General features: G+C 43.6%; 1 protein-coding gene across 3 annotated transcripts in view; it reads right to left on the minus strand.

The window, feature by feature from the left end:
• tspan9a (tetraspanin 9a) overlaps positions 1-26,228 on the minus strand; it is a 184,228-nt gene that overhangs the window by 20,841 nt on the left and 137,159 nt on the right. For all 3 annotated transcript variants that reach the window (XM_047596258.1, XM_047596259.1, XM_047596257.1), the window contains 2 exons: positions 4,416-4,607; positions 710-784 (listed from right to left, as the gene is read on the minus strand). In XM_047596258.1, coding sequence (XP_047452214.1) covers positions 710-784; positions 4,416-4,607 — 267 coding nt within the window. The remainder of the gene's footprint in view (positions 1-709; positions 785-4,415; positions 4,608-26,228) is intronic.

Raw genomic sequence — 26,228 nt, forward strand, 5'->3', positions numbered from 1 at the left:
TAAGGAAGGAGACATATTTACTCCTGACAGGGTGTGCCTGCGAGACCTGATCCAAATCTGAGAACGGATCAGCAGCTAAATGAATTCCTTTATCTGCTTGAGAGACTAAGTTTGAGCAATAACCTCAGAACAAAAAGGGAGAATTAGCCAACGTCCCAAGGGGGGGCGGTGCGGCGTAGAAACTTTAAATGTATAAACAGACCGATCTATCGGCAGTGTGTCCTTGAAAACCGAACTGGGGCTTCGCGCTTTGCACAAGACATACCCGAGGTAAGATTAAACTGAACGCAGAGAAGAATCTCGCCTGCTCATGAACGTCAGCGATAACCCGAGCTTTGCATATCCTCATCTGTCGTCACCCCGCACACGTTCACCTGACACGACCTCGTTTCGGGGGTCATGGGAAATGTGCTGGGGGACTAATTACAGAGAACCAACTGGTGGGGATTGGGCTGCATTCTCCGGCCTAACCTTTGACTGGCGTGTTAATGGCAGAATGGTCCAACCAAGTATAAAAATGGAGGGCCACTAATCCCGGAAGCAACTGGAACACAGACATGTTTTTATCGCACTAACACCTTTTACTGCTTACTGTATTTAAGACACTGGCTTTTCAAGACTGGGGCTTTTTCAAATTTCTCTGGACTGGAGCAATAAAAGACAAAAGCTTTAAAATTCTGATGTAAGACTGAAAGCAAAATCAACTTACCTTTTCTGTGTACACAAAGAACAAGATGAGCAATATCAGCTCTGCCAGAAGAATTATCAGCAGGACAATGAAGAACTGTCAGAGAGAGAGAAAGACAGCATGTTTTACCAGTTGCTCTGGCAGCATTGTAAATCTATTTTGTGGCGCCAATAAAAGAAAAACATGCACAACACAATATAAATCCAGCCCCGTGTGTTTCGCGGGTGCTGGCGTATCTGAGCGCCACATAATGGGTAAAACTCTTACAAGGCCTCCATCCGCAACTTGTGATGCATCTAAATTATAACCACTAATGCAAATGTGCACCTCACTTCGGTATCTACGCATGAAAACAGCCGCTAAGGTTGAAGCAATGTTTTGTCACTTTGGGAGGCACACTTGTTTTCTTGCCAAGCAATAGATGAGAAGAGCTAGGAGCCCATTAGCAAATAAATTAAATTAAATTAGAAATAAAAAAATAAAAAAACGAAAGGAAACAGCCTGCCATGATGTGAATGCAAAATAACCTGCCTACCAGCATCTTCTGAAGCTTAAAGTGGCAATCTGGAAGATTTTCATTGAAATACATGTCTGTTAATTGACTATTACCAAGTGGCGTAGAAAACTAGTGACTGAGCCTACTGATGTAAATCTTGCAGTACTTATATTTTAGTATTTAGTATTGCTAACCCTAACCCTTAGTACTGAAAACTCTAACCCTAAGTACTAGAAAGTGTAACCCTAACCCTTAGTATCGCAAACCCTAACGCTTGGTATTGGAAACTCTAACCCTAACCTTAACCCTAACCAGTTATCTGGTAACAACATTTGTGGGGAAAAAAAGTCACTCTTTTAAGTTACTCTTTCTAAGATTACGTTAGTATTTCAAAGATTGCTTAATATGAACATTAAAAATAATGCACTTACATTTATTATGAAGTAGTTGCAGAAAATCAATGAGTTTTATGAGAGGGCGCTTAGCTCATGCTGCTACTGTTCATAAAAAAACGAGGTCACTGTTGTCATTTCTTCTGCTCTCAGGCTCATGTGCAGCATAAATTCTGATCACAGTTGCTCACAGAGGCCAATTACTGCCTGATGTCTTTATTGAACAGTTTGTTTTGCAGCCTGCAGACTGGGTGATGTTGCCAAATCAACCGGGATGGAAATGCCTGAGATGGCTTGAGACACCATCTCTTGTTTGTTTAATCTGTACAAAATCCAAAGTGTTGAAAAAATACAAACAAACAAAAAAACGCATAGTTGTTATTCAGCCAGACATGCGTATTGTCTGATTGTTTTCTGGCAACCGCGAGGCTTGATTAAGTTATTTCACGTACCCCAAAAAATGGTGCAACACCGAAATAGGCAAGATACGATGTGTTAATTAGGGAGGTACAGTGGGACAGAGCTTGGCTCGCTGTATCTGCTGTTAACAGTCTTTATGATAAAAGCTAAGCTAACCAGTAGTTGGGGTTAGCGACCTGTTTACAGTATTTCTTTCAACTTATTGTTAATGGTTGCAGCTTAGAAGCAGAATGCACGGAAATAGAGATCACTTAAGGGACGACTAGAAGTAAAAAGAAAGCTGGATGGCTTGTGATCGTGTGAGAGAGGAAGATTTAATCCTTTGTAAGATTAATTCCAACACAGCCCTGCATCTCATCTGCAATTCTCCCTTCCCCTGCTCGACTCCAGCACGATATTTACCAAGCTGAAGTCTGCATGGCACGGGAGGAGCCGCACGAACCTAGATTTTAGAGAACCCCATTTAATTCCAAACTCACGCGGGACAGAGGAGGTAGGCCATTATTTATGTCAAAGCCCACATGAGATAGTTCATGCCTGTTGTCAGCTGAGCATCTGGGTTGCCGGTTCAGTGTATCACAACTGAGCGCATTTCACATTTTCCTGATGCTGAAAGTTAAAGGAACAGATTCTAGAAAGTAAAGTGGTGACACTGGGGTATGTGGGGGTATGCACTCATTTGCTGGCAATTGCAGGGTTTTAAAGAATATTTGAATGTTTTCTCACCCACGTATTATTTTAATTAATGTTATTTAATTTTTCTCAGTAAAACCTTTTTGGCTGCAAATAAGATGGAGTGAAAGTTTACTGCAGTAGATGTCTGGGCTTTGAATATGTCTAATCCGAAGGCAGCTGTCCACAGAGTATCTTCAGAGGTTAAACCCTCCAATGTGTTTGCTGCAAGAGATTTAAAACTACTCTGATGTTTCCATGTCTTGGAAGCCCACAAACTCAGCGTCACTCCCACGCAAACCCCTAGGGGTGCGTTTGGCTGGACACGCAGACTAAGAAGAAACAACAGCAGCCGATGACTAAGCACCACTGCACCAATTATTACAGCCAAATATTAAACAGCATCACATGCACATGTGGGAAGAGGCTTAACGAGGAACATCAGAACTTTCCCATTAAGTTTTTTTTCTCCCCATCTTTCCCAGCCCTCCTCTCCCTCCCTGCGCCAGCGCTCTCATCCATCCTCACCCTCCTTCACAGTTGTTAGGCAGGTGAAGGAAGCCATGTCTAACACTGAGGATTTGGTGGGGCTTTTGACTGATGCAAGAGCTTGAAGGGATTGAGCTGTTTGTGACGTTAAGTACTCAGAGCCCCGGCTCCACTTCTCATTTAAAGTTTCCATACATGAAAGTTTCTCTTTCTTTGCGCGGCGGACGCATAAAAAAAAACTCATTCCGCTGAGTGAACTCTCATAATTAACTTGCGCTGAAGATAAAACACTTGCACAACTTTGGGCAAACAGTGCAGCGTCGAGACAGAATAGTCTTTGTAATGAATAATAGAACGTTCTCAATTATTGAGCTCAAAAAAATATCAAAATGTCTTTTAGCGTGCTGTGTACATACACCGAATAATCAGCCACGTATTTTGCACAAAAGGCCTCGTGACTGACACTGCTTTCACTGGGCTGTCACTACAGTCAGGGATGACATGCACGCTGAATGATGTCAGGTTGCAGAAAGGGAGAATCCCATCGCTCCCTGCTAATTTTCTTTTGTGAGCCCCTGAGGTCTGATATAATGCAGACTGAACTACTCCCATCAGTCGACTACAGTACCTGCCCTCAGACTCCAGCCTGAGACCAGTGTGTGTCCACTTTTAGAAACTTACAGTTGCATGCAGATGTTTGTTCACGGCCAGGAATTAAATAACATACTTTAAAAAAGAAAAAGTAAGTCTGCGCAACGCCTGCAGCACACAGACATTAAGCATCGAGCTGTTCAAATGTTAATGCATTGTTACTTTTCATGTGCTCTGGGATCATCCCTTCCGTTCACATCACTGAAAATCTAGCTGCGGTTAGATCTTACCCATGCTGTGCAAGAAAGACCGAGTTGAAAAGTGAAAAGACTTTTAGCAGTCTGCGTATAAAAGAAAAGAAAAGCAAGCTCTGGGTAGCTCCATTCTTTGCTTTAGCCAGTGAATGTCGTACCCATTTTTAAGTTTGTGACATGAAAAAGTAACAATGCATTAACATTTGAAGAACATTTTAAGGTCGATTTGCCACAGGGTTTGTATTTACACCTTTTGACGTTCCCCAGAGGTGCACAAACTTTTGAACACAATTGTATTGGAGTGGCTGTTTCCGCATATCATTTCAGGTAGCACTTGTATGAATGATACACGGGGACTTGAGGAAAGATTAAGGATGGCTATCAGTGTCTAAATATATCTGGATTTAACTCACGCTCAGGAGCAGGCACTTGTTCTCCTTGATGGCACCCAGGCAACCGAGGAAGCCCGTTACCATGACGATGGCGCCAATGGCGATGACCATGTTGGCGGCCGAGAGTGAAGGGAATGAGGGCGAGAAGGTGGCGAAGCTGCCCTGAGACACGGAGAGCCAGATGCCCACGCCGAGCAGCCCGCAGCCGCATAACTGCAAGACAAAAGATAAGAGAGACGACAAAGTAAGTAAACAAACAGCAGATAAATGGTTATCTTCTCAAGGAACAAGAAATTCATTTCTGACCCAGCCCCGGCTCCTGAACTCCTGAACTTCAATTCACAGCATTAAGGGCAGCTTTGAAAAATTCAAACAGCAGCAGAAAGTGCCCAATGCAACAGTCTCTATTCGCCTCTAGCTGCCTGGAGAATTGCCGGTGTAATAATAATGCTCACCAAACACAGCTTAAAAAGCCGGAGTGCTTTCACCAATTACAACTGCGATAAACCAATAACAGCACTGCCGCAGATTAGAGTAGAAATTGGACTTGGGCCGTGCTGGTTTTGCATATTTAAACTGATTACATTAAACGAGATGCAATTACAGCGAGGCCCAAAAATAAAATAAAAATTCCAAGCTTTCCAAAACCACCTGCAGTAGAGTTGAACTTCACCTAGAGGGAGCAATTCCCTAATCTCCCCCCCTGTCACCCTGCCAGGCCCCTGCTATGCGTGCGTGAGGCCTGAAATGTGAGTCCATTAATGCAAGAAAGTGTTTATGGAAAGGTTTGAGTGGCGCAGCGGAGCGTCCCGCCCGCCGACGTGTTGGTCCATCTATCACAGATATGAGTCATCCACGCCGACCACCTGGTGAAATATAGACTAGGAGCTAAGTGGTGACATTTTTGCAAACACCTAATAGAATGAAAAACCTACGGCAATCTCACGACGGCAAAAATAAATAAATAACTGAAATCCAAAATGAGGGAAAATGTGGAAAGGCGCCATGGTAAATCATCGCACCTCCGCGCTTTCTTCCTTCCCATTCACAGCGCTCCCCCTTCCTCTCTCATCTTTGCACCACTGTGCCAGAACACTTAAACGCCTGTCAGCAGTATGCACAAACAAACCTGCTGCGCATGCAAACAAACACACACCGAGGCACACGCTCACAGAGCTCGTCAGGTAGGAATTATGGAGAAATATGGTTCTATTAAAAAAAAAAAAGAAGAAAAAAAAGTGTTTCCTTTCTACTCCTCCACAGTAAAATAATTAATCCACCACACGCAGAGCTAATTCTCTCTGAAGCTGACAAAGTTGAGCTGCCAAAAAAGCAGAACTGTTAATGTGCCGCGCTCAGCACTTCCCTAACAAAGGAGAGTAGCTTCAGGTTGAAAAATGGCACGAGTCTGTTGATAAGCTGTGTCGCGCCGCAGGCAAACAAAGTGACTTAAAGCCCATTATAAGTCCGACGAACTCAAAAGTGACTCCCAGTGACGGGAGGTGATGATGTGTGAGGGGGTTCAACCGCGAGCCTCGAGATGTGCTGAGGGATGCCTCGGGTCTAACGAGTCCTATAGGATCTGTAGATACATAAACTGTGTGTCGAGCCCCCCCCTGCCCCCCCTTCTCGAATGTCAGATGAGCTCAGACTCACTGTTATTAACCTGTGAACCCTGAGGTTTGACTTTGTACTAGCTGACCTCCAAGGACGAGAGCTTTGATGCAGTACGCCCCGGAGGACGGGATAATACACTGGCCTTCTGATTAGGCCCAATTAAAAGCGAGGACAGAGAGAAAGAATCGGGGACGGTGCTGCGTAAATAGCTGAGGATGAATAAAAACCCTGTTGAGCGCTCACAATCCAGCACTGATTGCCGTGCGCACGATTTTCGCGCAAGGTCTGGCGCGATGCATCTCACTGAGTGAGAGGTTTGGACAATTCTAAGAGAAAAAGGTGCACTGGTGCTTTACTTCACAATCATCCATGTTCTAAATAATTCAAAGGCAGTGGCAGTGGCAGTCGCTGGCTAGACTTTTACGCTACCCTGATTAAAAACGTGACAATATAAACTTCAATTTAAATCGCAAAGGTCGTGTCCTTATGCAGAGCATCGCATATACAGCTGACGCTATAAAGAAGGCCAGATTATATGGAGCGTGAGGAGGGGTTCAGGGAAGCAGGGGACAAATGGGACGGATTGGATCGGTGGATTTACGGCCGGTGAGGAGGGGAGGGGAGAGTCCAGGTGGGCAGGGATACGGTGCCTTCTCTTAATTGTGTTTAATGCTCGGCGAACGGAGCCCGTCCAAGTGTGTCACTCTCTTAAATGACTGTGAATCCCCCCCCCCTCCACCTCACCCCGCTCAATCTGTCTGATCTGAGCCTACACCAGGAGCACGCTCTAATCTCTGCCCCGCTTCCACCGCTACTACTGCTACTACAACGGCAGCAGCACAATGCCATCAGACCTTTGTGTCTGTGCTCCGGGAAATACCTCCACTAAGCTCTGATCTTGCCAGTTATCTGACCTTGGCAAGTAAGTCTGAGTTGACCTCAAAGTCCCTCCCCTGAGCTTCTTATCTCCTTTTAATTGTGGGATGTTTGATATCCCATCTGCAAGGAGGGATTCAAGGAATCCTCAAGCTTACTATAAAGACACTTATGGCATCTGCGTCAATCAGGCCTGGTTCCAAGGAATTAATTACTTTTAAGGGATGCAGGAAACCATTTACACACTAATATTTTAATTTACTTGTTCTGAGCGACTATGAGTAGAGACTGACCGATATATCGATATCGGTCGACATATCGGACCGATATTTCAGTTTTTTTTACTGGTATCAGTCGATATGCAGATGCGTTGGCCGATACATCTCAGCTCATCGCATCTTGTACTACCGCTTATCCTCACTAGGGTTGAGGAGGGTTGCTGGAGCCTATCCCAGCTGTCATCGGGCGAGAGGCCATTCGCACTGACGCTCAGGGTCAATTAAGGATCACCAATTAGCATAACGAGCATGTCTGTGGAGGTGGGATGAAACCGGAGAAAACCAAACGCAGACAAAGGGAGACCACGCAAACTCCACCCAGACCGAGCCGCTAAGATAATTACATACAGACGTATGGAGATGGTTAAATTGAGACTTGTAACATTTGCTGTCATTTTGTCATTTTCATCATGTAAATCAGAAAAATCGGGAATCGGCCAATGAAATGGCCAAAATGAAGTAAAAAAAAAAAAAAAACATATCGGCCCTAAAAAAAAATCCATATCGGTTGATGTTCAAGTGCAAGCCTCAACTGTATTATTTATCTGTGGAGTTCCCACTAATTCTGCAACTCATTATTTGACTTGACCCACTCTGATGCTACGTGAACTCTTTGTGCAGATGTAGAGACGTGCTCTGGGCTACGCTCTGCTTCAAGGGTCCTCTCGACCCATGGATGTAATTTTTCAAGGCATCATTAGGCAGCAGAGGGTAACATAAGAGCTCCCCAGCTCCACCACCATTTAAAATTTAACAAGCGGCGTCAGTGAGGGATTGAGTCTTTTAGCACTCAACTCTTTTTTTTTTTTTGTTCCCTTGTTTAGTTGCAACACTGTCAAAACAAATCCACTGCTTTGCCTCGATGATGTTCTGTTTTGTTTCCTTCCACTGCACACACGCATCGGCAAGAGATGCTTCCTTCCCAGCCCGAATGAAGGTTACTTTCATATTTGTGGCTGATGGGAACATATCTTCTAGCCACGATAATGGGGATAAAAAAATAAAATAAAATAAAATCTTCGCTGTCTGCAATACAAAACCATCTGCTCTTAACACCGAATTGAGTTCAGAAAGTTAACAGCTCTTCTGACGGGAGAGAGCGATGTGGGCGCATGTAATTGTATTTGATATGGAGTCCTTTTCTTTTCTTTTTTTTTCTCTCCCCCTTGGAAAATCAATCAAAGCATGAGAGCGAGCTGAGACAATACATGACCTTTTCGTGCGAGCTAGGCAATATTTTGAGAGCACTTTGTTTGGAAAGACAGAATCAGAGTCCGGTGTCTGAATGTCATTTGTGGGAGAATTGTCGGCGAAGCCCAGCAGAGAGGACGGACATGGAGAGCAACATTATGCATCTTGTGCCGGAGGAAATTGGAGGACATGAAACGCGACTCTATCTATCTATCTATCTGGACCAGCGCAACCCCACTGTGAGGAGCCCAGTAACAAGCTCTGGATGAAAAATAATTGCAATAAACCCGTGTGAAACAACTGCGAGGCAACTTTTCCAGACAGGAAGAGTTGTGTGAAAGAGGTCAAGCGTGAGATGTGTGAAAGAGCCGGGGACGATCGGTCACACATGTGATCAGCGCGGGTGAGAGAAAGGGAGACGGCTGCTTAGGGGGAGAGAAGAAGAAAATAGAGGCTGACCCTTCATCCGAGTGGCTGACTTTGAGAATTATCAGTTGCTGCACTAAGTGTCTCAGCGACATGGAGGCAGCCGACACAGGTCCCCGTTTCAATCTGCCTGGGAGTAGAGGGGTCTTTGGTGTGTGCGGGGAAAGACCTTTTCACACACCGATCACTCAGAGAGGCCACGTCCTGTCTTAGAGAATGACAGCTTTCGCCGAATTCCCGCTGTCGTCTGTGACGGCTCATCTCAAGATCTCACTGGTGAGCATCTCGACGCAGTTCACCAGCCTGTGGCAGTGAGTAAATAATCAGCCAGCAAGGGAGATGTCTTCCACACAGGCTAACCTTTAAGTTTAAGCAATTAGGAAGCGCTCCTACCATCACAACACAATAAAGCGTAAAACCGGTGAAAATGCCAACGCGACCGCACCATTGAAGCTGAAGCCACTTATCACTTCACTTCACCATCCCCTCTGCTCCGTTTTTTTCACGAAACCTCCCGCTTTAGTCGGCACAGATTTTGCACTGGCGTTAAGACGGAGGATATTCACCGCAGTTGGGGAAAAAAGAAAAAAAAAAGAACAGATTTCTTTTTCCACTTTTAGTCGCGTGATCCCGCAAGCCAGTGATTTATGATACCGTACCAGTACAATGCCCTGCCAGCTGGGAGAGAGGGGGAACCAGAATCACAAAAACAGCAAACATAACAAAGTATCGGTAAACATCAAATGTGAAGAGAAAAAGGCTGAAAATAAAGGCAGACTCTTTGGATTTTCTACCCAGGAAGAAGAAAAGGTCTTCTTTGAAGCACGCTGTGAAAGAAAAGGAGTCATTTTAAGCGTGCGCGCTCTCTGGAGATGTTGTTTGTGTGTGGCTGTCAGAGAGGGTTATTTCTTATAAATAAGCGCTTCTGGTGTATTTACTCCCCCTCGGTAGCCGCAGCTGAGCACAGGAAACAAAACCCGTGTGACGAAAAGTCTTGTATATTATTATTATTATTATTATATTTTTTTAACATTATCACACACATTGTGATTTATATTCAGTGACATGTCTTGTTGTTCTCGACAAACCTAAAAGACGTTTTTTTTAAGGTCTTTCATCATTATTAGCTCGGAGCTAAAATCATTTGAAACCCTTCTCTCCTCTTCATTAAAGTTCAGCCTCACTAAACGGAGGCTGATTCGAAACAAGCAGTGCATTCAAAGCAATTACTCCGTCAATAGCAGCAACCTTACTTTGACTTTTGGCACGAGCTATTGACAGTTTCCCGGTAGGTGCAAGAGCAAATCTTGAGCCAACAACTTGTTTTTACTGACTGTAGCTGAAACCCTGCATTTTTTTTTTTTTTTTTAAATAAGTAAACCAAAAGTGTTTAAAGTGTAAAAGTACTTGGGGCAAGTGAAGTGGCTCCCACTTTATCCACAACATCCCTTTACCCAATATTTGTCCGGATGATTGTCCAAAAAACCCAGCTGTAGGTCATATACTTCCTTCGAGTAAAACTCCCCACCTCCCATCTCCCCGAGCTTCCTTGGGGCATCCTAGTCATTCCACAAGCTAATAGAGTACAGGCGGTGTGAGTCGTACAGCGAATAAATTATTCACAGGGTCCACGGTGGCGGCTGCGGTGCTTTCAGGCTCAGAATAAACATAAATTTAAAAAGGGTACCGAGACCGATGCGGAGTGTAAGATTAAAAAAGCTATATCTGCCTGGTTAAAATTTCATTCCCCTGGTGAGTTCTTGGCACATTCACACAGTGCGAGAGATTACCTAGCAAATCACACCGCATGACTGACGCCTCGATGACATGGTGTGCCGCCTTGTATGAGCATGCACACTTTAATTTAGGGACAAGTGAGTTTTATGGGGTCAAGCACATATTGTCTACACAAATCAGGGGACTCGCTGTTCGGGGTACTCTTATATGGCAGACAAATAGACTTATCTTTCCAATTATGCGCTGATATGTTTCCATGGTAGCGTTCCCGGCATCCATCACAAGCTTAGTCAAGCATCCAGAATTGTGCGATGCTGTGGTAGATCCCTTTGCCTCTTTAACTGGGCACTAAGGGCTTAGATTACCCAGTTCAGGGCTCTGCAGTGGTGCACCCATCAATGATGCAGTGCTCGCCAGTCTCCCTCCCACACTTTCTATCCCCAAAAGGCACCGAAAGGCCTATTCACTGCAGAGTGACTCTAAATCAATCGTGCCAAGAAGGATTAAAGACAGACAAGCCTTTCTCTGCCTGTCCGGAGCTTTCCCCGCTGTCTGCACTGACACATCCACGCTCTTTCATACCTGACAACAGCCTTTACCCTTAAAGGACAAGACAAGGAAAGAAAAAAGAAGTCAGGACAATGGCAGAAGGAACGCTATTAGACATCCCTGTCTAATTCCGCTGTGAGATTTTTTCACCATTCCAACAAGACTCTTCAATCAGCCCGAGAACCCATAGGCAGTTTAATTATGCATTAAGAGCGAGTGGTAGGGAATCAGGAAGGGGACAGTCATCTCAGGATTGGAGCCACAAAGTGAGGCAGTTGTGCCAGACTCGGAGAGATGTTCAGGGAAACGGGGCCTGCAAGTTAAGCGGGACTACAAAGCACACAGCCAAAGACCAAAGCCCTGGTCCAAATACAGACAAACTCTACCGCAGGAGAGAAAAGCTCCTTTACTTATTCGTGCTGCAGATGGAGGGTGAAGCTCCTTCGCCTTATCGCCGCCTCTTCCAAGTCGGCTCAGAACCAGTGCACGGAAACACAGTCCACTTAGCCCTTTAAAGAGATGAAGGACCATAAAATCCGGGCGATGTTGTCATGCGGACAATGAGATATAAATACATAAATGGAGCTCATAACAGGAGACCTCCTTCACACGAGACGGTAATTAAATGCGAATTCTGCTGCCTGCTGTTGACATCGAAGGTGCTTATGAAGATATCTTTGGGGCAGAGGCGTAGAATAAGAGGTGACACTCCTGGAGAATAAATATGTATTTATGTGAAGTCAGTGCCTTTTTACGAGTGCCTGCTTTCCTCCACATAAAGTGCCCTCCCTGCAGAGGCACACAAACATTTGGCTCGTATAAATATCTCACTCTGGACCGACGGTGCAGCCATGCCGAAAATCCTAAGAGGCGAGCAGACGGTTGGACGGTCTCCCATTGAGTTTCAGTAGTTGAAGGACTTAATGAGCGTGCTGGCTCAGCAGAGGTAAAGCACGGCGAGTGCCCTGTGTATTAGGCAGGGTTGACACTCGACCGGTTCCCCGCACGGTACCTGGAGCAAACCTGGACCAAAGGGCTCAAGGAAATGGGAAATCCCTAATGCATTATATAGCAGATATAGTGTGCTGTAAGTAAACCAGAAGGACAGAGTGCTATCCTCAGCACATTTCTCCAACCCCTTTCACCTCTTGTAGAATCAAAATGAGCCCAAGACTCGATGTCACAATGCAGGGTGGCTTCTGCGAATGTACCTGGTAGAGAGATATCCACATGGTTTGTGGACCCACATCTGCTCTATTAGTGTCCTCAGTTTAGAAAACCACAAACAACACGATAACCTCTGCAAACACCATTATCAAATGTGAGCATAATTTACTTCTTCTAATAGGCATGGGGGGGTTTATGGGATATTGAGGTGACCTTAGCTGGCAACGGCGGAGATGCCAGAAGAGCACAATATGTCATTACAAATGCATTTCAAGTGCCAGCCTAAAACGAGGTGAAAAGCAGCCTTGGGATTTCTCCCTGCAAATGAATGAAGTTCTTGGGAATCAGAAGCAGGGTTTGTTATGGCTTTGGCTCCATGGTCAGTCTCTCTGACCTTATGCACAAACGGCTGCTGGGTTCACAGTGCGCAGAGATGTGTGTGTGTGTGTATTACGCTTATTATCTAATTTCACTACACGGAGTGGGCGAGTGGCCTTGCTGCAGGGATCGTCTGCGAACCGCAGAGTCGATGAAGATATGAACTGCTTCTGCTTCTGCTGCTGGAACACAACATCCATTAGAGACGCCACCACAATGTGATGAGGGCTTATTCACACTCTTAATGAACAGGGCCGATTTAATTGGACGTTGGCTGCAGAAGATGGAATCCAAAAGAAATACTGAATAAGGAGGTGAAGTGCGTCAAAGAGGGTCTATTTAATACTTTGTGCTTTCAGATGATTTATAAAGGGCTGGAACACATTTCTTATTAAGTTTCTGTGCAATTTTCTTTTGTGAATGCCTAGACCAAATCCACAAAGACAAACCAGGCAAAATCGTGAAATAAAAGTTTAATTTAAAAAGCACATGGTTGCGCGAAACCAGGTAGGCAAACAATCACAAGGACGCAGACAGAGACAGAATCCACAATAACAGATAAGACAGAAACAGAGTAAATAACACTGGAAAGCAACGGCACGGAGAACAAAGACAGGCTAGAAGATGTGCAGAGGTGAGCTGGGAATACACTGTATATGGAATGGGATGAGAACAGGGGCGGGGTTGTCTGAGGTGGGAAAGCAGGACAGGCTGGAGCAGCTGGCCCGAAGTGACAGAAGTGGGTGAACAGAAAATAGAAATCGGCACACAATGAGCGACAAAAGGCAAAAACCGTGACCGTATGTTTATTCCTGGAGCCGCAGCACTGGTGAATGGAAGCGCCGCTGTTATGTAATGCATGGCATTATGCATCCCCGGAGGGACAGAGAGCAGATGAAGACGCAAAATATGCACATCCGCTTAAGTGAAAACCGAGGCACTAGACGGATGCCTGGCGAGAGGAGGATATTCAGATTGAAAGACATATAATCAATAGTTACTCTGCATGCCATACTGCAGCGTAAATTACCATTTACCTGCACTTATGAAAGACTTTTTAATACCCCTTTGTCTTCATGAAGTAAATTATTGAACAGTGCTTAGAAGTCATGGTAATACATTGTATAGGAAGAGCTTTGCTGATGTTATTAGGCATAATGGCTCCGGATGGTAGGTACACATTGCCTAATGCCTCAGTGGCCCCCTTACCTGTCCCTTTTATATGTTTTAGGTCACTGTGTTGCTTTTTTCCATGCAGTAGATTCAACCCAAGCACATTACAGCATGCGCTGTAACGCAAGCCATATTTCATACTGTATTCGAAGAAAAAGAAAAAGAATACGATGGGGGACGTTGGGAATTTGCAGTGCCGCTGTGATGAGGGAAAACTGCAGGGCACAACCTCTCCCTCTCCTCTAATTTAGTTTTCGGTGAACAATTCCTGGAAGATTGACCTTATTCTGTGAATGTGTGCCACAACCGACTTCATTTTGGAGATAATAAACTTAGGGTGTGCGAGAATACAGAGTGAAAACAGCACCTTACATTAACCAATACAGAGTCACTCTGTATTCATGGAAGAAGTGCAGTGTGTCTGTGGGTGCAGTTTGAATGCTGATGATGCTCCGTCTGCATTTGCTACTCATCCAGGGGGGAACAACGGGGGAAAGTGATTCTATTTCACCTTTGGGCATGACAGCCACAGCACCTGAGTCTTGTCTAAGCTGCAATCATCCATCATTATGAAAACCTGCTCTTGAAGTAGGAAGGAAAAAAGGGGCTAGTGATGCAAGATTAAGCCTTGACAGCTGTAGCATGAACAAAAAGCGGGATTCTTGAAATACCTCAGCTTTAAATATAATAACACTTTTAATGTGCCTCAAATTGCATTCAATTGCCACATGGTTAGGCCCTGATCGGCGTTTCCTGAGGCTGCTGCAGGAGCTTTCTCCTCCTTCCCCACAATCCCATTGCTGCTTTTTCATTCATTCAAAAACAGCTCTAGTGGGATGAAGGCTGAGAACGGAGAAGAACTGTGTTCATCACTGGCTGCGTGAGGACACCGAGCTCTTCATTTAGAGCACCGCAAAGCAAACGATCACCCGTCAGCTCTGGAGAACACTAAAAACCTGCCAGTTTCCACTCACAAAATGACACAAACTAATACATCCGTTCTAAACTAACGCATGCTTCTGAACAAGCATGTGCAGTTTTCCCTTTCTGACTCATGCAAAGGTCAGGTATTAGTGGCAGTTTGATGGCACGGAAAGCTTTCCTCGACTGGCCCTGTTTCTTTCCCACCCACCCCTGAACGCTTCATTGGAGGTGCCTTCGCAGTTGACATGCTAATTAGCACAGGAGGGAAATGGACTGTGTAAGTGCTCTTTTCTGGTCAGCAATAGCTCGAATCCTCATCAGCCTCCACATCTCAACGTCCTGGACCGAACAAATAGATATATCACCAAACTATAGTGGGGCATCAACCCTGTATTCATGCTTTGACATAATTGCAGCTGTATTATTCACTGTAATCCACCTCGGGGCCATTAGAGAAGGATACACGAATAGGCAGAAACTGCTGAGAGAGGGAGAATAAACGAGCCTTCATTTGGGCTGTAATGTTGGATTGAGGAGGCTGTAACACGACTCTGTAAGTGACCTCCACGCTGGACGTCCTCAACCAGCATCGACAATCCTCCTTCCCAACCTGAATGCTTGAAAAGTGAATGCTTGGATTAGAACCAACGTCACCAGTTCAGTTTCGGGGACGGTTTCTTTTAAAAAATTTGAATAGCTGACTCTTCGAGTACAAACAAACTATTTATCCTTTATCCTGATTCCTAGGTCTCTGTGTTAGTTAGAGGCCCTAATACCTAAACAGGACCATAAAGGAACAACATGACGTGTAGAGGTAAATTTGATTGAGATCATAAACTCATTTGAAAACTGTTTACTGAGTTAATATCTTCAGAGAGTGGCTATTTTCTTACATTTCTACACAATGGGTTGGTTTTCTTTTGCAGCCAGTGAAGTCCTTGTAAATTTGAACTTAGAAAAAATGCAGTTTTAAGGAAAGTTAGAAACAACACATGCATCTTCGTTTTTTAAGGGACCAGGAGAGATAACCAGAATAGATGACAGACTAAAAGATGAACGTATGGATCAATACCTGCAGAGAGTCCAGTACTGGAGTAAATCAATACTCATTAGATCTCCATTAAATTGTCATAAGACAAGTCATTTATGAACTTTCCTTGAACTCATCGTACTAACTCTTTCAGCACCATATATGTCAGTCCCCGGTGAGAATGTGAAGTGGGGCAATCTGAGAAGACGCGGTCAGATGGGGTTGTGTACGGGGGCGGGGGTACACCCTATAAACCGACCGCTCCGCACGGCCAGTTAATATTAGCGAGAAAAGCACCACAGTCAATCATTTTAATCACACCTCATATCATCTTCTTTAATGGCGTAAGTCCGGATTTCGTACGATCCTGACGTTCCACGCGGTGGTTGTTGAAAGGCCGATCTAATACGACCTTGTGCGGATTTAAAAAAACACATCCTTGAGCTTTATCGCCATCCTTGAATCATTATATTGGACCATTTATTTGCTGCATGCAGCAAAGGAATATTTCCTTTTGTTAAAACATGAACTTAAGTGCATGTACCGAACTACCTGCAGAGTTTGAAAAGCCAGTTCTACATGTGTGGATGTTACTTAGACATTTAGCACCCACTGAGACCAGAACAGACGCCCCCACCCCATAGCACTGGCACTTCTTGATGGCAGCAGACATCCCCAGCAGGATGGGGTTTAGGAACAACTGGCCTGGTTGACCTGGCCTCCAAATTTACTCGATCCCAAACTGATTATGTATCCGTGGGGTGATCCACAGAGGCCCCTCCCCTCAACATTCGGTTTCCTGACACCACAGGACCCCCCTCAGAAGGTCCATGTTCATTCTCTGATGAGTCACAACTGTTTTTGAGGCGCCAGAGAGAACTACACAATATTAGAAATAAGGTCATATATATATACACACAGTATGCCTTATGTGTATGTGCTCAATGCCTGTGTGTGTATCTCACTTTCCAGCTGTCCACGACTAAATGACCTCTAGCAAAGACCACCCTGTCATCAGACACGAGCTCAAAGACAAGATAACAGGGATTAGTTTCAACTTATTATAGTGTGTGATTTCTAAAACACGACGTCCGCAACAAAAAAACACTGACTTATTGGGAAAGGATGTAACATTGGCCCTTTTCAGTCAGAGCACATCAACTAGGGACCCACAAAAAACCAAGAATCAGAAGTGGGACGAAGCCTTTTCATAATCAACGTCATCAAATATGCAACAGCGTGAATAGAGTGCCTCACATCCTAACTTTGTTGGCCACTTCTTCTTCTTTTTTTTTTCTGTATTCAGAGCACAAACTGCAAAGAGAGAGAAATTCACTTTCATTCATGAGACGAGGGTTGATCTTTCAATCCGCAGGGATTTCTTCCTTTATTTATTTATTTATTTTATGTGATATGATGCCACAAGATTAGATGAGATGATACAAGATTTTATTTACTGAGCCTCAAAATTGTTGCGGGGATGTATTTGAGAGCGCGGCTGAGCGGCTCTCGTGTGGGTAAACTCTCGCTGGCAAACAGGGGATTTCACACAGGCCGACAAACCTCCACTCCGCATCCCAAAAACATGATTACAGGGTGACGTGACGGGATCCAAATCCTCCACAAACGCCTGTCACTACTGTAACTTGAGCGATCTGATTCCCCGTGTGCTGTCTGCGTATGCGGCAAGAAAAGCCAACACCCATGAATAAATTGTGATGGAAATTTGTAGTGGTGCGTCTTTTTCTTGGGGATTATCAAAGTAATCCCTGCACTTGGTTCACGGGGCTGCAAAATGAAAAAGCTTCATGTATGAACCCTATAACTGCTCTATTCTTTACGCTCGGTGGGACCCTACCCCAACCCCCCCCACACCCCACTCCCCTCTCTGGTGTCAAACCAGAAGTGTTAGCACATGCAGGGTGAAGGTTCACACTGAAGACTTGCAGGGGAGGTAATCTAAACCTCATACATGTAGTAGAAATGCAGCCAACCTTCTCATTAATTTGCCGTGCGCACGTGTTGTCTGCCTGAATGTGTGAAAATCCCTTTCAGCCCTTCCTGCTTCCTAAAATAGAGGAGGTGTACGTCTGTCAAGGAATGTTTCACGCCTCTCTGGTTACTTTTGTTAACCGTGCCCTCGTGGGAACACGGTGGACCCCAGCTGACATAGAAACCTGTCAGGCACGCATGTGGCCCGGGTCAGCATCAGGGGGCTAATTTAGGTCACGTCCCCCAGAAGGAAAGTGACACAAGTGAAGTTTAAAAAAAAAACAAAAAAAAAAACACCTTCTGTGTTACTTCCTGTCATGCAAAAGTTGCTCTTTTGCACCGACACGCAGTCATTTAAATCCGAAGTGAACGAGGAGGAAGAGAAGCCAAGGGATTTACGTTTTATGTGGGTGTTGACAGCTGATGGAGTCATTATTTGTTGAGTCCTCAGATGAGCAGTTATAAATAAATACCTGGAGTACAGCCTGTGAGCATGGAGGAGTCTGGAAAATGTTATTTTGTCTTTAACACTAAACAGAATGGTTCACCAAGAGGTGCTGACCTTAGTTTATATACTCGGCCACACATTAAAGTTTAAGCAGAGAATATCTGCAACAGGAATGCAGTTTCTCCTGAAGTTTCAAAGACAGTTTGATTGAGACAGCCCGAGTTGTTCATCCTTGTATTTCAAAGAAGTTACAATATCAGTCAAGAGTTTTAGAACACTCCAATATTTCTTCCCTTTTTGTATTGAAATGTATGCAGTTTAATGTCTCGTTTTACTCTGAAATGAAAGCACAGACCAAACAACTGAAGTTAAAAAAGAAACATCATGGAATCCTTATATAACACAAAATCTATTAACTCTCAACTCATCACAGTAACCATCTTTGTCTGATTTAACATGTGAACACACTTCGTTTTTTCTTTCTTTCTAAAAAAGAAATTGAATATTTTTCAGGGTGTTCTTCCCAGTTTTGTTGCAGAACTTCCCAGAATTGTGCAACACTTCCTAGGGTGCTTTACTTTCACTCTTCTCTTCTGTCCAGTTCATCACAAACCAGCTCCATGGGGTTAAAGTCTAGAGACTGGGCCATGGTCCACTCCATGTTTATGCTGAGGTAGTTCTGGTAGAGCTTGGACTAAAGTTTTGGGTCATTATCTTGCTGTAGGATGAAGTTCTGACCAACTATACCAGAGGAGACTGATGTGGTTCTAAAACTTTGGACCGGTGTATTTTCAAAAATGCATTTTTACATTAAACATCAAACTGATCTTGGGCACTGCCGTATGGTAAGGACTAATTGTAATATAGGGATAAGGACTTATCCTAAAGCGAATGTTTTAGTTTGCCTTTTGACTGGTGTTTTTGTGGAGATATGCACCCCTGTACATTTGTTTTGTTACTCCATAGATCCAAACACATAAATCACATGTAGTAATATTCACTGATGTCAGCCAACCCTGATTAAAATAAATGACTTATTCAGTACTGCAGAAAAAGATGCCATCCATTTTCTGCATTTGTCCAACTTTAATAGATGATTTTAATTGCTAAAGTCCAAGCCTAAAATTTTCACATCAAATCAGGATTCTAGTAAGATGTAAAAGCCCATATGACCATAGCTGCCTTCATGAATACTAAAGACTGAAGAAAGAAAATAAGAACTTTAACATTTCAGGAGCTGTGTTGTGTTTTTCTGGTATACTACAGCTTTTCCACAAAAGAAACTGAAAGGCCTCTGATCACAAAGAGCATTAAGTTTACATGCCGGGTCAGTAAAGCCATGTATCCCTCTGGCCCATATAATGTATTAAGTTCAGCTGAAGTCCAACCAGCCACTGAGCTGATTGAGGTGGTTATATATAGACAGCACTGGCAAGCTAACTCATACAGGGGGACCGGGCTGGGGCTCTGTCACAAGACCTGCACTGATTTAGTGCAAGATCTTTAATCTAAAATCAGCCAATGGCATAATGAACCCAGACACCTTTCCATGACACACACCAGAACAAGATTTCCCCTGTGGGTTCAGCAGATGAAGTGAATCAATTCAAAATAAATGAAGGGTGATAAGACATTAATTGCGGGTGTAACGCTGAGAGTTCAAGAGGCAGATCTGCTCCTCTGGTGAGGGAGGTCAACCGTTTGCCTCTGTGACTGAAAAGGAACATGCCTGTGGGAAACATGGGGGTACATGATCTGAATAGCTCAGTATTTTGGAAGACGTTAATGTGAGTGGGGCTATGTAGTGTATGTGAGAGGAGAATTTTAGCTGCGGTGTGTCAGTGTGACCATCGTTTCAATGTCATATGTAAAGCACATACACCCCAACGTCCTGGGTACAAGCGACTATCACACAACGAAAGTAACTGCTGCAACACTTCTGCAGCAGAGTGTATAGAAAGTCATGCATCTGATGTGCGCCTGGGTAAGATTAGTCATCATCTACTGGAACAAAGAGGGCTGTAATAGTAACACCTTCAGTGTTTTCAGCTGAAATAGTCTGACACAAGCCAACTTTTAAAGGCAGTGGACAGTAATTCAATGGAAAGATGAGGGAAATGTGATTAGTGGCACATTCTACAGAAAATGATGTAAAGCCAAAGCAAGTAGAGCTCCCCCTGGTGTCTGGCTGCAGTATTGGTCATAAGCACCACCTCCTCTATGTTGGCGGATGGGACTTGGGGAAAACTAGAACACATAAATATATGTTAATGGATGGTATCAGTCATTTTTGGTAGTTAATATAATGTTGACGTATGTCCAAGTTTAGGTTTACTCAGTTATCTGACGCTATAGAAACAGGATGTGGCATAATGGCCATGCAAACTGCTCCGTAAAGCGGTACACCATGAGTAAAAAGGCCAGGTCATTGATATCGTAGCTCAGTGTGGTGTGAAATTTATTGTTAAAATTTGCATTTAGCAAACTCCGCAAACTCTGGCTCCAAAGTTGCAATATGGTGGCACCAATAACCCAAAATAACGGCAAAATAGCATCAGTATGGCTAACACGGCGTACATTTTTACAGTTACTAATCTGCTTTCTGATGCAAATGGCATGAGGCACAAATAGTGTCGTTTAGCCTCGTCAGGGTTATATTTTATCAATTGCAAATGACACTCTTCTTTCAATATGCCCTGCTCAGCAACTACCCAAAAATGACGGAGGGTTTCACAGTCTGGTCCCAGTACGGAGATCCACAGGGTGAATGGCTGGGTTTAAGCTGAATACACTGTACAGATAGCAGCCATCACTTAACTTAAATCCATTTTAATCTCATTCCCCTACACTTGAACTAGACATACACCAGTGAACAAACGAAATCAAAACTATTGACAGGTGAAGTGAATTGTAGCAACCATTTTGATTCAATGCAATGTTCTGCTAGGACGCCCTCGATTATGGCTTTCGTCTTGATGCTACTACGATGGCAACCACCCAGGTTCACTTTATTGCTGACCAAGCAACATCACTAACAGCCGCCTCCTTCATCAGTGGTGATTCTGGGTTCTGGTAGGCCCCAAGTGAAATTACACTGGTGACGCCTGGTATTTTTACTGGGCCCAAACCATCGCTTGGTCCTGGAAGTTCGCTCCTTGTCTCTAGCTGGACAATGCGTTCCTCAACATCTGCTCAGGAACAGTTCAAGGAACTAAAGGCCCAAGGTTGGACCAACATTCCAGACTTTCTAGAAACCACTTCAACAAAGCATCTGTGGAACAAAACTGATCCACATTTGTACCGGGAGATTTGCATGGGCGGGGATTGCAAATTGCAAATTTATGAATGGAGTCTTGACCATAGAAAACTGAGTAGTGGATGAGCATGAACAAATATTCTGAGGACAAGACAGTCTTAAATCCAACAAATGAGAAAGAAAAATCGTCACTTTCTGACATAAACTCAACTTTTTGGTCTTGATGTGGCAAAAAAACTGAGTTTTTAGTCACATGAAATGAAACAGTGATGAGTGGCGTAAGATATTGATGGAGAGTATGTTTTCAGCCGAGATGGAAGTTAAGAACTGAGTGTTTTTTTTTCTCACTGCACTTAAGTCTCATCTCATTCTTTCATGCCAATTTGAATCACAGGGGGATTCTTTGATTGATGGCCTTCTTTAAAATAAAAATGGAACCGCATTCATTAACCGTAATGTTACGACTCTGGACCAGCACTCCTCATCGCTTTGTGAGTGAGTGCAGAGAGAAGTTCCATTCTCGTGCATCACATTAGTGAACGTGAAAGTAGAAATGGCGGCGCATAACCAGTGAAGACTTTGGACAGGCTGTAATTTATTTTATTTATTTATTTTTTTTGGTCCAAATGAAGCAATTACCAGCTGAGGATAAAAACCATGAAAAGACTCCATCCATCTCAAGCGGAGCTTTGCGAGTTCATTACACATCATGGATTGTATGAACATCTACAGACAAACACATTCCTCTGTAAAGTGTGGAAAATAAATATATATATAAAAAATGAGCTAATCAATCAGTGGATATAATTAAAGCATGTAAGTAGCTCTCTGTGTGCATGCTGTAAACAAAGGCTGCCAGAGAAACAGTGGAGGTGGAGCAGAGGTGTATTTCTCTAAATGTCAGGGATGATTACTTAACTTAAGCTACATCTGTCATCCACTCTGCTCGTAGTTAGCTTAGTAAACAGACTTTCAGCGGTAATCCCTGTTAGCGGAGCACAAATAGGGAAGATTGAGGAAATGGAGATCTTTGGCGGCAGTCAGCCAAAAGATTAAATATGACTTGGGCGTTAAGTCAAGACGAGTGAATGGAATTCCTATACACTTAAATGCCAGTAATGGCACTAAGTTGGATAAAAAATGTAATGAATCATTTGCATCATCTTAATTGTGTGTAGACGTGGTACTGCTAAAAGGGCTGGGGCTCAACTGTCTTATTGCTTTTGTCTGAGATTTGGAGAAAAAGCTGGTTGGCATGCAGGCTTTGTGTCGAGTACACATTCCCCAGACGAGACCTTAAGTCCGACTGGCAGACTGGAGGGCAAATAAGGGCATTACAATGAAATTGAGCAACCGTCCTTTAATATCCCCTTGTCATGTCCGTCGACTGAGAGGGTAATGGGAAGCCTTTCATGTTGTTAAGGTTTCACACGGTCTCGGTTCAGGATGAATAAAAATCACAGAGAGTAGTAATAAGTTCGGTGTGGATGACGAGAGCGCAGCGGATTCGTTTAGGAGAATTTACTCCATGTTTTAGGTCATATGACGACCTCCTGGTTCTCCCGGTTCCTCATGTTCCCAAAATGTGCATTTGCATTAATAAAATTTCTTTTCATATAATCTAAATTAAAAAAAATAATAATATTATTAATCACATTTACCCTCTTTGGCTTTGGGTAATTTTACCAAAGCTCTAAATGTCACGGCTGAATTTATTGCCAGGCGGAGGCGATTAGAGGTTATATTTTCCACCCAAACAATCCTGCTGTGCATTCACGAAAAAAAAAAAAAAATACACATACCTTATGCCAACTAAGAACCAAAAAACCTTATATTCTCCTGCGGGAACTCAGGATTCACACAAAGAGAATAATAGGACGAACTTCTGAGGAAAAAAAGCTGATTATCTTCTGCAGCTTGCCCCCAATGTTTAGAAAGAAACATAAAAACCGGAGCCGACTGCGAGAGAAAATGGCAGATTTGACCTCGTTGTGAAACTTTTTTTTTTTTTTTTTAAATAATATTAATGAAGCAGAGTGGACCCACGTTGTTTTTCCCCAGCAACCTCACCCCTGGTTTTCTTTCACCCAACTTGCAGAGTCAGTCCTCCGAAGACAGTAATCACTTTATTTTGCAGCGCTCTCCATTATGAATCTCCTTGAAAGGTTAAGCTACATCCCTTGTGTCATCTCACAGGAGAGCTGCTATTATAATAGAGCAGACCTTTCAAATTATCTGAGCGTCTCTCTGCGTGCTCTCCGCGCAGCCAATCCCGTGTAATGTAGCATGAAGTCAACACTGGTAGAAAGGCTCTTAAATGGCAGTTTGATCGGTTCCCTGCTGACAGCGCAAGGAGAAGGGCAGAGAGACGGAGAAAACTCAAGAGATAATGGAGTCCGAGAGAGTGTATGTGGTGTGCTGCAATGATAATGTCAGAATGATGACGGTGATTCGTCAAACCTCAGCGTGTCCCTGAGGTTTAAGCAGATGTAAGAGGGGACTCTCATTAAGTCCGATCAATACAGGACCGGGTGTTTGTTCAATCACGAAAAGCAAACAAGCCAAAAACAAAGCCAAGTAAATTTCTGCTGGCAGAAAATTCAATGAGCGGATTGTTTCTATTACAGAGGCGCGTAATTAGACTTTTAAAAAAAGAAAAGTTTTATAACCGTCGAAGCCGCAATTAGTTAATGAAGCTAATAAATTTATTAACATTTTTAAAAGAAGCGTTCCGTTCTATCAAAAGATGCAGCATGACAGGCGTCGCTGAATAATTCAAAGCGCGCTCGTCATATTTTAACAATACCGACACTGAATTTCATTTGATTCCCTCAAAGCAAATGAAGCTTTCATATTAATTACAACGGTACTTAGTGTTGCTCTTTTATCTATAAAAAAACAAAAAACAAAACAAGAAATAATAAGTGAGCAAACACGCACAGAGCCGTGTTGATAAGAACTATAAAGCAGCACACACACAGCCTGTTCGTTTATTCCCGCTGGGCCGCGCAATGACTGAACGCTGTGATGTTTTAGTTGGCAGTGCATGCAAGAATTTAACCCACTGACACAAGCGCTCTTCAACTCCATTAAAAAAAAAAAAAAAAAGAATTGTTCCTCAGTGATGTGTCAATGACCTGAAGCCAGTTTGTTACAAAGGGTGACACAGATGGATAAGAATAAAGAGCACTGGATGTTTGGGTGTAATGTTCCACCTCCAGTCTATCTCTGTTTCTGGAGGGTGCATGATAAAAGCATGGGAAATTTATTTGCAAATGCGCACATTCCCAATGAGAGTAATCTCTATAGCTGTAAAATAAAAAAAATAAAAAATCTAGATCACAAGAAAAAACTTCAAAATTGTTGTTATTATTATTTTTTTTTAGGTGGAAGGGACAGAGATTACACAGCAAAGTGCTTAACATGTACAGCTACTGAGTGGTGCTGTGGCATTTCGGCGGCGTCAGTGGACGGACGAAGCTTAATGCTGCACCTTTGGGAAAACCTGGCAGAAAGTAACAGAAATTACTGCTCGGAGAAGATAATTTAGTGTGCACTACTGCGCGTCCTCCAGGTGTAGAGAGTGCTTGAGTTGTCAATTCGCCAGGTTCCTCGGGGGCTTCACCGCGTTTGACACTGCCAGTCAATAAAAGGCCATCTTTATAAAAAATAATAATAATAAAAAAAAGGCACCAGTAAACAATATCAAGGTTGGGAAAGACTTTGAAGCTACTATGAAGTTGAAATTTCTTTGTTGGTGAAGGTTTGCCAGCTAACTGCGAACCATGAAGAAGTAAGTAAGATAAAAAAAAAATGCACAAAAATAAAATGCCTCTGAGATGAAGGCGATGAAGAATGAGTCACGTTAATTATGCGGCATGGATGTAAATGGGTAATTCTGTAACGCTGGACCTTTGATCGCCTTGTGATGTTTGCCTTGAAAGACAAATGGACACCATTGTGTAACGTGGAGTCTTGTGCCATTCTCTGCAAGGACACTAATCATATGACAGCTGATCTGTATTATGACACAGACTCTCATTACCCTTTGGAAACGGGTTAATTGCCCTGACCTTTGCTATCGTGTCAGATTCGTGTTAGTGGAGAGCTGTATTCTGAGGTGGGCTGACTATGTGGCCAGAGCCGGTGCAGAAATAGGCCTTTGAAAAGCGATGAGTGCTTTAAAACATGCACCTCGACGAAATGTTACCAACAAGAGTCGAATCCTGGGTAAGAGCTGCCGTCTTTTTAGAGCGGGATTACTAACAAGGAGTCAGAGAGGCGGCTCCGTGCCATGGGTTAACTGGCTTCGGGAACGTTCCCAGTGGTGGCAGCATGACGGAAGGCAGGTTCTCCCGATATGAGGCCTGATCTATTAGGAGAAACGGGAGTCCTCGTGATTGACGAGTTGCTCCACCTCATCCATCAGGTTTGGCACGCAGAGGTCTGACACTGCCATATCCCTCCCATGTGGCCGGGGACTGCTACAACCCTGAGCTATATTTGCTAGCTGACATTAATGCCTGGCTCTTCCCTGACTATCTAATCTTCCCTCTCTCCTCTCCCATGACATTGCAGATCTATGGCTATCCAATCCTGCCGTACTTCATTATGGCAGCGTCTACATTTCAGCAACGGACGGCATCCCATATTCTGAGAAGTTAGAGTAATTAAAAGCATAACAGTAATGCTTCTCTAAACTTCACGACATCCAGGTGGTTCACATATCATGTAGATGCAACACTAGCGCTAAAGTGCTTCTCCTTAACGTTACTTATCGCCTGTCCTTGCT

This window comes from Mugil cephalus, chromosome 10 (genome assembly GCF_022458985.1).
Source record: "Mugil cephalus isolate CIBA_MC_2020 chromosome 10, CIBA_Mcephalus_1.1, whole genome shotgun sequence".
NCBI classification, from domain to species: Eukaryota; Metazoa; Chordata; class Actinopteri; order Mugiliformes; family Mugilidae; genus Mugil; species Mugil cephalus.